General features: G+C 38.8%; 1 protein-coding gene across 3 annotated transcripts in view; it reads right to left on the reverse strand.

Moving 5' to 3' along the window:
- The window catches only part of si:ch211-196i2.1 (collagen alpha-1(I) chain), an 81875-nt gene continuing 65440 nt past the window's right edge, over positions 1-16435 (reverse strand). For 2 of the 3 annotated variants that reach the window (XM_026340141.1, XM_026340143.1), the window contains 31 exons: positions 15871-15915; positions 14147-14254; positions 13960-14013; positions 13802-13855; positions 13586-13639; positions 13284-13391; positions 12312-12365; positions 12064-12171; positions 11582-11635; positions 11360-11413; positions 10933-10986; positions 10772-10825; positions 10112-10219; positions 9939-9992; positions 9764-9817; positions 9598-9651; positions 9373-9426; positions 9084-9137; positions 8938-8991; positions 8724-8777; positions 7821-7874; positions 7365-7418; positions 7229-7282; positions 6814-6831; positions 6465-6518; positions 6075-6137; positions 5567-5732; positions 5037-5146; positions 3606-3686; positions 3219-3401; positions 1-2893 (listed from right to left, as the gene is read on the reverse strand). In XM_026340141.1, coding sequence (XP_026195926.1) covers positions 2744-2893; positions 3219-3401; positions 3606-3686; positions 5037-5146; positions 5567-5732; positions 6075-6137; positions 6465-6518; positions 6814-6831; positions 7229-7282; positions 7365-7418; positions 7821-7874; positions 8724-8777; positions 8938-8991; positions 9084-9137; positions 9373-9426; positions 9598-9651; positions 9764-9817; positions 9939-9992; positions 10112-10219; positions 10772-10825; positions 10933-10986; positions 11360-11413; positions 11582-11635; positions 12064-12171; positions 12312-12365; positions 13284-13391; positions 13586-13639; positions 13802-13855; positions 13960-14013; positions 14147-14254; positions 15871-15915 — 2274 coding nt within the window. In that variant the 3' untranslated portion in view covers positions 1-2743. The remainder of the gene's footprint in view (positions 2894-3218; positions 3402-3605; positions 3687-5036; positions 5147-5566; positions 5733-6074; positions 6138-6464; positions 6519-6813; positions 6832-7228; positions 7283-7364; positions 7419-7820; positions 7875-8723; positions 8778-8937; positions 8992-9083; positions 9138-9372; positions 9427-9597; positions 9652-9763; positions 9818-9938; positions 9993-10111; positions 10220-10771; positions 10826-10932; positions 10987-11359; positions 11414-11581; positions 11636-12063; positions 12172-12311; positions 12366-13283; positions 13392-13585; positions 13640-13801; positions 13856-13959; positions 14014-14146; positions 14255-15870; positions 15916-16435) is intronic. The other variant, XM_026340142.1, reaches the window with a different exon arrangement.

Below are 16435 nucleotides of genomic sequence, written 5' to 3' on the forward strand. Positions count from 1 at the left end.
TTTTGGTTATGCATTTTTTAATTCAGCTGACATAATTCTCTGAATGAGCTGGTAGGGTCACACAAGACAGATGTCCAGCATGTCATTTCATATTTAAAAGATATTTTTACACAGAGCAGGTAAATATCACAATGATCAGTCTCAGCCAGCTAAGGCAATCATACGAAATGATGTTATGACAAATCGAAATACAAAGAGAAAACATTGAAAAAATAAACACGAGAATCTGCAGACCTGTGGTTAAAATGTTCAAACTTACACTGTTATATAGGATAGCAGTGGCATGCCTCTGCCTTGTTAAAAACTAGGATGCCCACTGATGCTCCACTGTCCATGTCTCTCTCCTTTACAGGCTTCAGAGTTCTGTTTCAGTTGGGCAGGTTGACTAGGCTCTCACCACAAACTCCCTGAGGTTCTCCTCAGCTGTATCCTCTACTCCCTGCAAACCAGGCACCACGCTACTCATCACTGTCTGCTGACTAGCTCAGAGACACTATCATCGAATCTGGATTGTGCTGAGAAGCCTCGAGGCTTGCTTCTTTTCTCTGGACCCAAGCACTTCTCAGATTGAATGAAACAGAAACTCAGACTGACAGCAATTACTCAATGCTAAGTGGGTTGTATTAGATGCTTTTTTTGACCAGGCGCCAAAGAAGCTCTGCAGGACCAAGACACTGATCTCACACTTACTCTTCAGCCAAAATGATGCATGATCTTTACAGTAGAGTGAAGAAGACATTACAGTATTGCTCTGGGAGCAAATATATGGATCTGTGAGCTCTGCTGCTTAGCTTCACTCTCTATTCTTTACATGAGAATGACATGAACACAGAAGTTCCTTTACATACTTTTGATGGACAAGTGCATAATGTATAATGGCAAAGTGGTAAACGCTCCAACACTGTCAGAACAAATGTATAAAAGCAGAAATGTCATAGTTTCCCTTTGACAATTTCATTTTTCAGCCTGATATGCCAGTTTTAGACGATTTTATTTGTAAACTCTTTCTCACTGATTTTTCTAATCTCAGGTTTATTTGCATTCCCCATGTTACATATGTTGATTAATTTTTATTTAGCTGCGTTACAGAGTAGCTGCTTGATGCAGTCTGTGACTGATTGACACTGTAGATAAATTGCTTAGTTAAGCTTGTTTAAAGCCTGGCAAAAAAAAATCTATGACTAAAACCTCTTTATCATATGTTTGAAAAGTGTAAAGGAGTTTACCTTCATTTTCAAGGACAAGGCTGGAATAATTTTATTTTCTTACTGTCAACAAATCCCATGAAAAGAGCAAATTCAACAATGGCCACCTCTCAGTACTCTCCAGTGTCTCTGCTCTGTCTGTGGCTCTCAGCTCCAGCTCACTGGTTCCTCCTAAAATGTAATTCTTTAAATCTCACCTCATAGTTTATTTTCATTTTAAACAGCACAGTAAATGTAAATATATGGGTACTGCACTCTTTACCAAATATTACCCAGAGGAGTAAATAGTGCATGTGTCGAGGACTGCTTTCAGCTGTGGATTAAAACACATTTGGTGCTAGTGAGTATTCCCAGCAGACATGTTCAAAATAAACTGCAGTATGTGTTTATTTATTTTAATGAAGTGACGTGACCTGCTGCTGCTATGTAGTTTGCTAGTATGTATTCCACAGGTTTTAGACAACAGTGGAGCTCTGTGGGGATAAAATACACAGACCAGTCACAACATTAAAGGCATGGGCTGGTGTTATTGTTGTTGTGTGCATGAGTTGGCATGGAGAAAACTGAATGCTGGTCATGACGGACAGAACACAGAGTGCAATCCAGCTTGCTGTGTTGGGGCTGTGTAGATACAGACTGGTCAGACTGCCCAAGCCAAACCCTGACCACCACAACATTAAAACCATTAGGTTGAGTAAACCTGTTAGTAGATGGGTTCATTGTTGGTTTTTATAAATGTATAATAAATGTGTTATCATGTTTTATTGCTAAGCTACAAAGCTGACCAACATACTGTGGCAACAACAGCTTCAGTGCTCATGTGTATATCATAATCATACCTGAGATGTAAAAAACATACAATTATATGAAATTGTACAAACTATACAAAAATGTTCTGTATTTTTACAAAATGAGGAAATTTTGTATTGCTGTTGACTGACAGCGTCAAGTATGTGTACCAAACTACGACTGTCCCCCTCTATTGTCTTTGGAATTAAATAAATGTTGGTCTTTCAGATACAACTTGATCAGCACCTTAAGACAAGTGACACCTCTGAGGTCACTTACAGTACCAAGCTTACAGTTAGAGTCGAATGGCCTGGTCACATACGACCAATGGGACGACATAATCAATCCCCTCCCAAAACACAATAATACACTGTTAAGAGGTCATTTAGGACCGTCTGACTCTTACATACACAATGGGATTGCTATAGGAGAAGCCCTAAATACATAACAAAAATACAAACACTGTATATAAATGATAAAAAACATTAAATTATTCAATACAAGATTAATGTCTCTGTAAACATAGTTGACTTCTCTGTGAAAAAACTGGGGGCCCTTGTGCCCTCTCAAATTCATTAAAAGGAGTCACTTAACTTGAGAGATCAAACCCCACAGAACAAGAGGAAAAGGGGAGGTGTCTTCAGAAAGTGGAGGATATATTCCAGTTGTCCTCTTGGTGTCTGTGTTTTGAACATGTTTGTGTCCTGGACCTGCAAGTCTTCGGGTAGAGTACGGGCTTTCTAGCATCTCTAGATGAAACACACAGGTCCAACAGTGAAGCCAAACTGGTGTGTGAAGTTTCCACCTCCCATTAACGCCACATCTCTCAGAGGAAGCAGCTGGAGGTCCTCAAACTCAAACACAGTCTCCCGAGGTGCAGAAACCGTCTCCTGTGCAGGCTGACACACAGGGCACAGAGGACATGTTTTCTATATATTACTGCTAGTGTATGAATCATTACCACAGTTTAATGTTACGTTAATACAGCACATTTAGTTTAGTTCTTTTTTGTTTGGGGTTGTAACTAATTATCTCTGTTGTCTTTTATATCTTTATTTGATTAATTAATTGGTGTAAGAAAATATTCAAAAGGCTCATCTTCCTCTTCCACATGACATTTGTCCTCTATTTCCAAGTGTGGCAGATGATTTACACGACAACGACACAAGCAATATCACACCCTAAACAACACAGTGAAAACAATGTTAAGAACTTTTACCGTACCACACATTCTTTAAGGGCTCCAAGGAAACTCTGCTTCCTTGAGTCAGTGAGGAATTTGACGTCTCTGTCTGTTTGGCCCAGACTATGTCCTGGATGACAGGAATAGGTCACCTTCTGCACAGCTGTGCTACTGTGCAACCTCAGAAAACGCATCTGGACCACATTTGCTCCTGGGTAGTAAAACTGAAAAATATAGGAATTAAATGCATTATTATTCTATTAACAATATCAACAAACTAATTACTTCAATTCATTAATTAATTAATTAATCATGAATTAGACTAAATGGCACTGGGTAAAGAAAAACTATTGTAGAAAAAATGACTCCTGTTGTTTTGCTTTTACAGCACATCTGCAGTCTCCACACTCTCAGTGGGATTCACCCACCTGAAACCCCTGCTCCAGCCTGCTGAGCCACTCATAAGATCCTTCTACTGAAAATTCTTCCATCCAAGCTTTAATGGGCAACTGCAGGCAGAGAGGAGAAGGCACACATTTTTGAATGAAAGCCCTGCTTTCTTTTAAGAGGCCTGTGAGGGTCAACAATGTTCAGACAACTGTTGATGAACTCTGGACACAGCTCACACATGAACCAAAAGTAAACCTGCTCTTTTAGTAGGACAGTCACACCATGCTACCACAGACCAATTCAAATGATTCTTTGACTGAGTCAATGTTTTATGCAGTACTGACTGTCTCTCACTGTGTGAGGGTGAGAGTTGGGTATGTGTTTTGTGTTTGAATACAGATTGCAGTCCAGAAAAGGACAATAATAAGAAATTATTATTAAAATGAATGTGTGTCCTGAATGTTCTAATGTCCTCTGAATGAATGTAGTGTCTTATTTTGCCATGCAAGGCTCCTCTCCTTTCACAGGGAGGCAATGTTGTCAGGACAAAGATTAAATTTGTTGAATATGGTCTCTAGTTTAATATTTTTATGTGACATAGGGGGCAGCCAATAGAGTTACAAAATTCCTAAGAATGGACAGGGTCTATTTAAAAAAGACCAAGGTAAAAATAATAAGTACAATATGTTGATCTCTAGTGATTGTTTCTTATCCCGGTATATGTACATTCCACTTTTCATCTACTTTAATATGCGAGGTTTATCACCTGACTCAGTAATGTACAGAACACAACACTCTCTAGAACATTAGTAAAGATTAACCAGCATAAGTTGTTGGTTATACCAGACTAAGTAACAGCAGCAGTACAGAACTAAATAAGGGCGTGTTGTAACCTTTCATTTAAAAGAAGAAATGTGTCACTACAGTCATACAGGAGGTTGAACAGTTTCAATTGTTATTGTGGGAAGAATGAGTTTAGAAAAAAGTTAAACAATGTGTGAGCTAGATTAAAAACAGAAGAAGATAATAAAACATAAAATGACCACAGAGACTGTTATCACATTAATTGTGTTCCCTGTTGTCTTACATTTATTCATTTGGCAGACATACAAGGCAAAGTTAGGGTCAGTGTAAGCATAAGGAAGTCTTGCCTATGGACACCTACTAGAGGTAGAGCCTCAGCCGGGATTCAAACCCCAGTGTCCCACATGGAAGGCGGCGATCTTACCATTACACTTCTTTCATTCTTCTTTCGTTTCATACTAACTAACACCAGAACATTTCAGCAACAACATTGCTGTCTACCAAAATGAGATTTAGGTGTGAACATTTTTATTTTCCTTCCTGAGTTCAAGTCATCACTACAAAAGTATACAACTCATGAAATTGAGATTCAGGTTATACAACTCGACTCTGCTGGCATGCCTTGATCCGAAGGTGCAATATCCTGAAACTTTCCCTGGTCTTACCTGAGAGTCTTGAGGATGAAGACAGGTCTGTTTTGATGTTGAAGAAAAACTGCAGTAGGCCAGCAGAGCATCAGCTGGGCTGCCCTGGTTAGGGTCGATGTAATATATTCCTGCAGAGAAAGGTTAGTGAGAGCTCAGCAAGATCTGTAAGTATCAAAGTATGAGTTTCCTACACAGACAGGAATACTGAAAACACTACCACATGATGGCATATACTTTTTAAAATCACAATAAACATGGACATTTCAAGTAACTGTACTGTCCAAAATAAAATTATAAGATATAGTTATTAAAACATCTATATAAATATATTCTAAATCTGTCCAGATTATTTAAAAAGATAAAGTGTTTATATTATTCTGCTTGAAATTTGAGAAAACACAGTGGATTTGATGATGACTAAACTGCAGCATGGTCTGACTGCTCTGTAAACCCACAGTTAAGTGAATTGCATTACCTTATCTTTTATCTTCATAAGTATGCATACATGTTTTCTTATGATGTTTTTATTTACTGTTTCAGTAACTAACCACTGCTATATTCGGGGTGACAGAGCCAGAGCTCCAGACAGGTGGTGGCAGGACGCTCTTTGGTGCCATCAGGAGGATCCACCAGCAGCCGAAGATCCAGCTGCAGAGAGTCCAGCACAGTCTGGATCAGAGGATAGTTGGGCTTATCGGACACATACATCAGGTCCTGCATAAGGAAAGACAATTACAAAATTGTGTCAGGTGTTTGATTTGAGTTAATTCACTACTATGAGCCAAGATTTAGTGGGTTTATGAATAGCAAACAGGAATGCAAAACTGTATATTCTAAACTCAATATACTATATAGCAATAATATATACTAACATGCTGCATAATATATAATTTACTCTATAGCTAAATATACAATATAAAGCCCATATTTACTGAATTTGTGTCTGTTTTTATATCTTACAAGCCCTTATAATAGCTGCTTTTGAAATGGCAATTACTCAAACATAATACTGTCCTTGAATTGAAAACTAGAATTGGAAAGGTATGAATGACTTGCCTTGAGTTGACTCAAGGTCATGTTAAGTGACTGCCCTGGAGGTCCAGGAATGCCAGGTGGACCCTAAAACACAAGTTTGATTCACTAATGATTAACCCAAAAAACAATATGAGTATATATCAAAATATTTGTATTCATCACTGTTATAGAAATCCTTAATGTTGATTTTAAGTGAAAGAAAACCTATAGAATGACAAATACAATACACAGTAAAAACACATAATAACTGAATACATTATACCTATCATATCATAAAATGAAGTCATTTGAGAGCACTGCAAATGTAGACATGATAGTTTTCTATCATGCTGATGTATAGATGTCAAATACTTAAAGTGCTTTATATTAATATGACTGTAACAGCTTCATTCTCTTGTGTACTGTACATACCGGGAGCCCCCTCCTGCCGGGCAGACCAGGTAGACCTGGGTAGCCTTTCAAACCCTGCAAGGAAAAGAAAATATGGTAAACACAACACAGTTTTTTACATCACTTTACAGTGATGCATCGCCATTAACTATAAAAAAAAACCCCTGGAAAGAAATAGTGCTGTGAAATCCCATTGCATTCTCTAATCACCTACAAAGTGGGACAGCTTTATGATTATATGTGTCATCTAAATAAAGCAGCACGCTCCTGATGTAAAAAAAATCATCTGTTTGCTTCAGAGAGCTGAGAGTCAGAGCTGAAGTAAGTTTGGTTTGTAGGGACAAGAGTGCTTGAGTCGATGATATCATACCTTTAATCCAAACAAACCCTGCAACAGAGGAGACAACAAGAGAAGAAAAGGGTTTTAGAACCAGCTGCTTCTATCTGCTGCATTAAGAATCAGTCCGCCACGGCTTCACAGATTTTATGGGCTAAGTCAACACATTTGTTTTCTTTTACGACACAGTGGGTCGAAAACAGTCATGTGCTGCTGAACTGTGATGTGTCAGCAGACAGGCAGCTGAAGGAATTTATCTGACATGTAATAGTCTGAAGTCTGTGAGGTCTCTGCATAAAATAAAGCAACGACAAAAAAAGGCCAAAGTGGAAAGCAAAATCCCACTTATAAACAAAGGTGAGATACATATGACAACAATACATAAATAAACAAATTGTACTGTACAAGTTTGTAAAAATGTGTTTTACCACTCTAATGAAAAACTTACAGGCAATCCTGGCATCCCCAGTGCACCTCTTGGCCCTGGAGGACCAATACTGCCCTAAAAAAAGAGGTGATACAAATTGAAGCTCTAATACAGGAGGGAAACTAATATGACAAGCTACAATCTGTCTGTTGTGCACCTGCTCTCCCTTTAGGCTCACTGGACCTTGCATACCAACTGGACCACGAATACCCTGAAAATTAAATGAGAATTAAAAAAAAAAAGATTACGTTTCCATTAAGTCACTCACAAGAACATTCAAGAAATATATGATAAGACCAAGCTAACGTTTAATTATAATTTTTTATATCTTGATAATTTTTTTCAAGCTGTTGCTAAATTCTTAATTACTGTACAGTAGTGATTAATAAATGTACTGTACAATCCTCATTGCCCACTATAAACTATTTAAGACCAAATATAAATCAGTGGCAGTTAGTAAATGAATACACTGCTACAAAAACAAAAATATAAACATGGCTGGTTGCCTTACAAAAATCAAACCCAAAGCGTTGCTGTCTCTGAATTTCTTTATTATTATTATTATTAATATTATTATTATTTTCCTGTTAACACATGCAATCATGACTCCCACCTTTGTGCCATCAGCTCCAGGTGGTCCAGGTAGTCCCATGTCACCTTTTTCACCCTGAAGACACAAACACTGCAGTTTAACCTCAACCTTCTCTCGCACAGCAGAGCACAACACAACTAAATCATGTTTTATTTCTGTGTATTAACTCTGTCACTTGTAACCCATTCTCGCATGTTGCCATGACAATAAGGGAAAAGTAAAAACATCACATTAAGTAGTGAATTAAGGGGTTATAAAGAAGTAAATTATTCACAGCACTGTAAATGACCCCAAAAAGCACCTCTAAGATTTCAATGAGTCGTTACTACAATAATGAGTCGTTAATACATTTTATGCCATATTTGACACCTATAGTATTCAAATAAATTTTAAAATTAAATGGTCTGTACTTCTCCTACTTATTCAGAACAAAAGCTGCTTTAAAAAACAAGTGCTTTACAATGTTGCCTCTCATTCACTCAGTCACACACACACACTCACAGACTGATGGTCCCAACAGGTGCAACTCTGAAGATTAACCTACAGTAAACACTACATACCATCAGTTTAGATTTTAGACTATTCACATCACTATTCTTTCCTCTCAAAAGCTCAGGTTTTCTTCAAACAGTCTATATTTACATGTTGATATGGTAAATGGAAATAATACAAAGACAATAATGCTAAATCATTCATTGATTTTCAAAACCGCATGTCCTTGTAAAGAAGTGCTGGAGCCTATCCTAGCTGCCATTGGGCGAGAGGCAAGGTACATCCTGGAGGTTACATTACTAAATCAATTACACCATTATATTTTATAAAAATACACATTGTTATTTTAACATAATCAATCCAATCAATGCCAATTAGATTTAGGTCCTGGATGGAAAGGTTATGTCAGGTCTATTATTCAGTATTATTTACCTCTTTCCCCTTTTCACCTTGATCGCCTTGTTCTCCACGCAACCCAGGAATTCCCTTGATAACAAAAACAGAAGACATATCAAGTGGATCAATTTATAGGCCTATAAGGGGCAGGGCAACTGTGAAACTGAGTGCTTTGTATGGATACCTGAACAGTCCCAGAACTGTTCATATAAAAACAGCTGAATGAATGAGAAAAAATAAATTGACTTACGATGAGACCTGGCCACCCAGGAAGGCCTTCTGGTCCAGTGTCTCCTTTTTCACCCTAAAAGACCAAACACAAACTAATGTTGGTACATAAATCGTTACTAAATGAGGTGTCCACCAAAGCGGATGTCTTTATTCTTTATATCCCACCTTTGGTCCTCTGTCTCCCCTGATCGCTCTGACTCCTGCCTTCCCCCGTTTTCCCTGAGAAGAGTTTTCAGCATTTTTAAATGAGGCAACAGAAGGCAGGAGGGGACAGATAATAAACTAGTTAATAATTTATGTATGAACCTGTTCACATGGTCAGATTGGTTCTTGCTGTCACTAAACAAAGGCTCTTCTTTACAATGATACAATTTTACAGCATTAGTATTACAAAGAGCACTAAAGAATACATACTGAACTTAAACTGTGGATTTCACACTTTTAGCACTCTTACCCTCCTTCCTGCATTCCCTGTCTTTCCTGGTGGTCCATTCTCACCATCACCTCCCTGTGAGGGTAAAACACAAACTGCCTCAGTGACAAAGATAATTAGCATCTTTATGAAAAATTCTAACTGGAAAAGGAAATGTTTAGCTGGAGCACTTATAGTTTTGTGCTGCTAAGTCACTGATTAAACTAACAGAATAGAAGATGTGAACAAAGTTTATGAGGACCTTACCTTCTCGCCTTTAGGGCCTTGTTTTCCTTCAGGACCTGGCTTTCCTTGTACTCCCTAAACGGCAACAAGTTTTTTTGTCATTGTGCTGTTAAGATAAGTGGATTTCAACAAAACTGTGCTATGTTTAAATTTTTATTAATTATGTTGAACATCTCCACAAACTTACTGGTGACCCTGTGGGACCTGGGGGACCCTGGGGTCCCATCTCTCCAGGAGGCCCCTGAAAAAGACAAAGAGGCATAAATTAGCAATTCAGAGTTGTTGGGGAGAGAAAAAGCAATCTTAAGTAGTTGTAATTAACGCCAGACAAAGTGCTGATGCTACTCAATGGTGGTTTTCACCTCAAACCCTGGGAGAGCTGGAGGTCCTTGGATTCCTGGCAGACCATCCTCACCCTGCACAGGTAATCAATGTTAATGAGGCAGTTTTTGGATATCTGCACACAGTGCAAATGCAAATCCATTCATTTGTTTGCTGCTTCATTTAGAAGAGTACATATGAAAAGCATACTAACGCGTTCCCCTGTTGGGCCTAGAGGTCCTGGTTCTCCCTTGAGTCCTTGTGGCCCTGGTTCCCCTTTAGCACCCTCCTCTCCCTGTGGTCCTACTAGTCCTACTAAACCCTGCCATGAAAATATCACAAAAATGCAGTTATAAAACGATACAATCACAATCAGGAGCATGAGTGCTGATGATGCTAACATTTGCTAATGACCACATAATACAAAGTACAGCTGACACTAATGGGAATGTGATTAGCTTGGCATGGAATTTGCCTATGAACCCCACGTACTGCACAATTTTTATTTTGACATGATGATGAAGCTACATGAAAAGTCAAGGGGCTCAGGGAAAGCTATTACAATTAAATCTGAGGAAAACATAAATGACCGTGAAATACATCTGTAATGTAATTAGGCAAAGTTTAGTCCTCCCGTAGACACTTTGTTTGCTGCAACAGAGCAAAATGAAAATCATGATTCTCATTAGAGGCAGTGCTGGAACAGAACAGTGGGCAAGTCAACAATACTGCAAACATTGATAACAACCTGCACATTGAAAGAGGACCTATTGCCACACAGCAAGGTTTCTAAAGTTCAGAGAAATATTGATCTGAGGGTAGTAATTTGAATGAGAAACAAACCACATAAAGTGAACAATTTCCTGATACTTACAGGTAGCCCTAGCTTCCCTGTGTCTCCTCTGACACCACGTGCTCCAATTATTCCCTATGAATATGACAAACAGAAACCAAAATTGATTTCATTTTATATATGTAATACATGGGATTATATATTACAATAATATAATATTGTTAAAGAAAAACATGGTTTACCGGAGGGCCTGTTGACCCTGGAGGTCCAATAATTCCTAGGGGTCCCGACTCCCCCTGGACAAATAAACAGAACCTTTTAATGCTGTTTTGACATTTCTTCCATTTTAATAGAACACTGCAGGTGCAGAGGGATTGTATCAGTAACCGGACAGCCTGCCTCCAGTGAGGTTGGAACCTCTCACTCAGGTGATTACTGGGATCCAATACTGGTTTCTGTTGTCATCAAAATGAAAACATAGGCATACTACCTGTAGCAGGTAAGAGATCTTCAATTTTTTTTTTCTGCTTTACTCATTAAGGGTTAGCATGTGTTAGATGGATTAGTAAACGTCAATCATGAGATCTGCACTTATCTGTCTTTGAATTTTCAAATGTAGTACAATATTGAATAAAACTTTTCTAAGAACATTAGTTTATCCTGCTATACCTTTTGTCCCTGAGGTCCAACTGGCCCTGGGGATCCCCGAGGGCCTGCGATTCCCTAAAATGAGAATAAACACATATTAGTTTGGAGATATATGGTGACAAGACGAACAGTCAAAACGAAACATACAGTATCTGTCAGGTTGATTAATAAACGTCAGTTATGACATTATGATGTTAAATATTCGATGAACCATCCCTAACCTTAATCAGAACGTAAACTTACCCGTAACCCGGCCAGACCTGCTGGTCCCACTTCACCCATCAGCCCAGGTTCACCCTGTTCAGGGGGATGAAATTGATAAACTATTGTCTTTTATCAATCTGTCCTGATCAGTTTTTATCCAATTTATGCTAATAAGTAACTAAACTTGTTCTTATTCCATCAGTGTTTTAAATAGTGTTTTGACTAAATTTCATATAGATTTCACACTGTCACCAAAAAGACAATACATACATTTGAAATTGTAAAAATGTTCTCAAACATGAAAACAGTTCTTCATTGTTGTTCAGTAATTTCTGAAAACAGCTGGGTACTGTAGTGTTTACTGTAACAAACACTGCTCAAACAGCATTAGGTAATTATGGATTATGAAGTAGAAATAATGTGATGCTCTAGTGAGCAGCATATGCTGCAATATCAGTATGTTGTGACAAAACAACCATAAATACTATGGTCACAAATTTGTGAAGTGTACAACTGCTCACCATTAGTCCTATGTGGCCCTTCTCTCCCTTTGGACCCCTCTCGCCATTTTCTCCCGGAGCCCCCCAAGGTCCTTCTCGACCAGACAAACCTAAAGGTCCCAAGTCACCCTGACAGCAGCAACCACAGTCTGATTAGAAACTGCAAACATCACCTGGAGGGTCAAATTAACCTAAGCATCCTTGATGCATGTAATGGGAGATGTGAACTTGTCTATTCACCTTCATTAACCTAAAGCGGGTGCCTTTACCTTTTCTCCAATGGCACCAGAATCTCCAGCTTCACCAGGAGGCCCAGCATCACCCTGCAGAAGAGTAGATAACACAGATGAAAAGTGCACTGGTTGAAAATGTCTGCATTCAATTTATTTTGTTACTGTACAATACAGTATAGAATCTCTTCTTTGTTTGCTTTCACTTGTTCTATTTATTTTGATACCAACCTGACAACTGTACAGAAGAAGACCCCCCATCAAATTTTACTGGTTGTCAATACAGCTTTTCAACTAATTAAAATGTGTTAAAGGTAATGACAAGTAATACTTAAAAGCATTTACACCCTCTACTGGCCATTGAACGTCTTAAATGTTTTTTTGGACAAAACAAAAATTATCAAAAATATTATCCAGCACAATAGTTGCTTGTTTCCAGGAGGTTCAGGGTAGAAAGTAAATGTACATGTACAATACAGTTCATGCAGCACACATTTCATCAAGCTGAGTATAATTTCCATGATACCTTCTGTGATTCCCCCATAAATGCTATGATGGAAATTACAAGCCATGACAACTCTCTGCACATTTATCTGGCCCAGGGACATAAAGTAATATAATATAAAATATATAACATTTGAAAATCTAACAACAAAGAAATTGCAATTTCATCAATGTTTTGTGATGATTTAACACTTGAAGCACCAGAAATAATCTCATAGATCTCAGGCTGATACCAAGAAATAATAACATATAAACAAAAAGACACAAGCACATCTGTTTCCCATAAACAACACACTCTGAGTAGACTGTTTGCGTGACATAAAAGTAAACAGGGTGGAGGTAAGGATGATGTGATGAAGTCCTTAAATTCCTCCCCAAATTTAAAAGATCACCTCTTGCGGAGCTGGTCTGTCGTTTATGAGACAGCAGTTAAACATGTGTGTCAACGCCTGTAATTATTTAAAGTGAAGAGCTTTTTTTCTATTAACAGCAGATAAATGCACCTACCTCTTTACCCACTGGTCCAGGTGGTCCCTGTAAGCCTTTTGGGCCCTCAAGACCCCTCTCTCCAGGAAGCCCTGGAGGACCAGGTTTCCCACAAGCTCCTATGTCCCCCTGTCAAACATGACAACATAAGAAGACAAATCATATACAGTTGTTCTAGTGCATGTTGGACTGTCAGGGAGCAGTATTTCCTCCAAACCTTAGGCTGCAGACTGACCCACAACATCCAAAAGTACTTTAACGGATTTAAGTTGCAAGTGTAACACTAATGCAATGACTTATACTGTGTTGGTGCGATCACTGACTTGGTCTCCTTTCCGTCCAGGCGGGCCCTCAGTTCCTGTTTGACCAGGTGGACCCTGATGAAAAGTAAAACAGTTATGAACCCATAGAAAAATATCCTCCTGTTGTATGGGAATGCTATAGTAAAGAAGCAGTGATTAGATCTATTTTATCTAAAATGAATGATATATAATAAGTAAAGAATGGCTTTGTTTGCAACACAATAAAAATATACCAACTTGTTGTCCATCTTGTCCTGGGGAGCCAGCATCACCAGGTAGACCACGTAAGCCCTGATGGTTACAGTAACAGTTCAGTAATTAAAAATAAATTAAAGTTACACAGAAACATCTCATGATAAAATACTTCCATGATGGTTATATGCACTGCAGTTTACCTTGGGGCCTTGTTCCCCTGCTGCTCCTAATAATCCATCGTCACCCTGTGAACCCTGAAGAGATCCAACAAACCCGTTGTCAGATAACTTGTGCTTGGTTTCAAGTTGTGATGAGTCAATAAGGTGTTCAGGCACTTTTACTTCAATAACAAAGAAACACAGCAGTCAATGGTAGGTACCCACTCACTGGGATTCCTGCTTGCCCCTGTGGCCCCTGAGGTCCTGGGGGCCCAATGCTTCCCCTGGGTCCATGTTTTCCAGGTGCACCATCAGTACCTGGAACACCTGTAGGGCCCTAGAAATCACAACAGCTGTTACAATTGAAATTAATTCAAAACCTTTTTGTGTTTACTGTATACTAAAGACCAATGCTCAGACTTAAGTCTGAAATCTGAAATCTTAAGTGGACAAAATACTGGAGCAGATGGTTGCAAAGCCCTTTCTTCAATAACTGCATGTGAGCAAATGTGCAACTCATTGACATCTTGTTATTCTTTTTCAGGCCTTAACTGCAGCTCAATTTGGTTAAGGGCTGGTGATTGACTTACCAATCTAAAACCTCGGGAGGTCAGTCTAATACTGCCTTACCACCCAGCTGGTTAAGAAGGCACAACAGTGGCTAGACTTCCTTACATGACTGAGGAAGTTTGGCATGTCACCCAAGATCCTCTGCAACTTCTACAGCTGTACTGTTTAGTGCATCTTTACCAGCTGCATCGCCATGTGGTATGGCTGTACTACTGTGATGGACCACAAACATCTGCAGAGAGTGTTGAAGACTGCTGAGAAGATCACCAGGACTTCACTTCCCTCTCTGCAGACTATCTACCACTGCAGAATACGCAGGAGAGCTGTCTCCATCCTCAAGGACCCCATATTTCTCACAGTGCGTTTGTCATCTGATGTTGTTTTCCTTGGCTGTTATGTGTCTAGTGCTCAGTACACCACTGGTTTCTTTCATTTTCAAGACATTCCAAATTGTTGTATAACTATGCCAAAGTTTTTCCAAAAACTTCAATCACTGTCAATGTCACAGGACACACCTCACTCACCAGTCTCATGTTCCAGTACTTTTGCTCCATTAAAATTTGGGACATCTGATCCAAAAGTGCTATGCTTTATATGCTTGAAGCATCTAGGTGAAGTAAAGGTGAAATTTAAAATTTTCTGGATGTAATCTGTCTACAGCAAACACATATGAGGTGGCCTTGCCATTTCACTACTTTTGGAGAGATCTCCAAAAGTACTTCATCTGTAAATTAACTGAACAGACACACACACAAACTGAAACAAGTGTGTAATCATAGACAGGTGTCAATAAAAATGATTGACTTTGCTTGTAGAAGTCAGGGGTGCACATTAGCAAGGGCAACCTGCAGATGACGGCTGACATTTTGTTAGTTTTGAGATCACAGATTCATTAACAATGGGAGATACAGTGTATATTACCAGTGGAAGATAGGTGGACATTAGTATATATCAATATCAATGGAATCACTGCTTTTAAATCAGTTTAGGAGCAGTGCACACAATTTCATGATGGAGCGAATTCTTCCTCAGTCAAAACTATTGATCCAACTGATTCTTGTATTCATTTTTCTCTGGTACTGTTAAGTTTAGGTTTATGTTTGCTACGTTTCATTATGTGTGAGGTATGTGTACAGCATAAAAGAAGCTTTATCGATATGTTGAGTCTGATGCTACAAGAACTTTGCTACAAGATAAATACAGACAACCATGGTCTGCACATCCTTTATATTCAGCGAGTCACATTACCAAACAAAAAATAAATAAAATAAAAATAACAAAATGAGTGGACACACAAATCCATGAAACACACAATGATACAATACTGTCAAAATATTCATTTGATATGCAACCTGCTTAACTATACTTTAAACTGTAACTTACTGGTGGGCCCTGTATCCCTTTTGGTCCTTCATCTCCAGGTCGACCCTGTGAGAAACAACAAAAGTTTCACTAGAATCACTTCTTAATTAGCAGGTAATTAAACAGAAAATTTAAAAAATGTGGTCTTATCCTTCTGGAAGTTAGTAAGTGATGGATCTAAGAGCTCTCAAACATGTCTGTTAATCTAAGGCTAATGTTTAACACCCAGGGACAATCCAAACAGTTAAACAACAATGCAATACATACAGTATATTAACACCTACACTTTCACCCACTGTGCGCTGGGACCGGAGGCGAGAGGAGAGCAATAAGGGGGGGTGGGGATGGGGGTGGGGGTGGCTTGCCGTTCTCATTAACAATAGTTGGACCCATCCTGGTAATGTAACTGTGAAAGAGCGTGTATGTAGCCCTGATATTGAACTCCCTCCATATTATTTGCCCAGAGAGTTTTCACACAATCAATGCTGTTTAAATTCATCCATCCACTAACACTTTTGCTGCGTGTGACGTCATACAGATGGTCACTGCCAGTCTGCAGACCAGACACCCTGACGCCTTCGTTATG

Source organism: Anabas testudineus, chromosome 22 (genome assembly GCF_900324465.2).
Source record: "Anabas testudineus chromosome 22, fAnaTes1.2, whole genome shotgun sequence".
Lineage (NCBI taxonomy): Eukaryota > Metazoa > Chordata > Actinopteri > Anabantiformes > Anabantidae > Anabas > Anabas testudineus.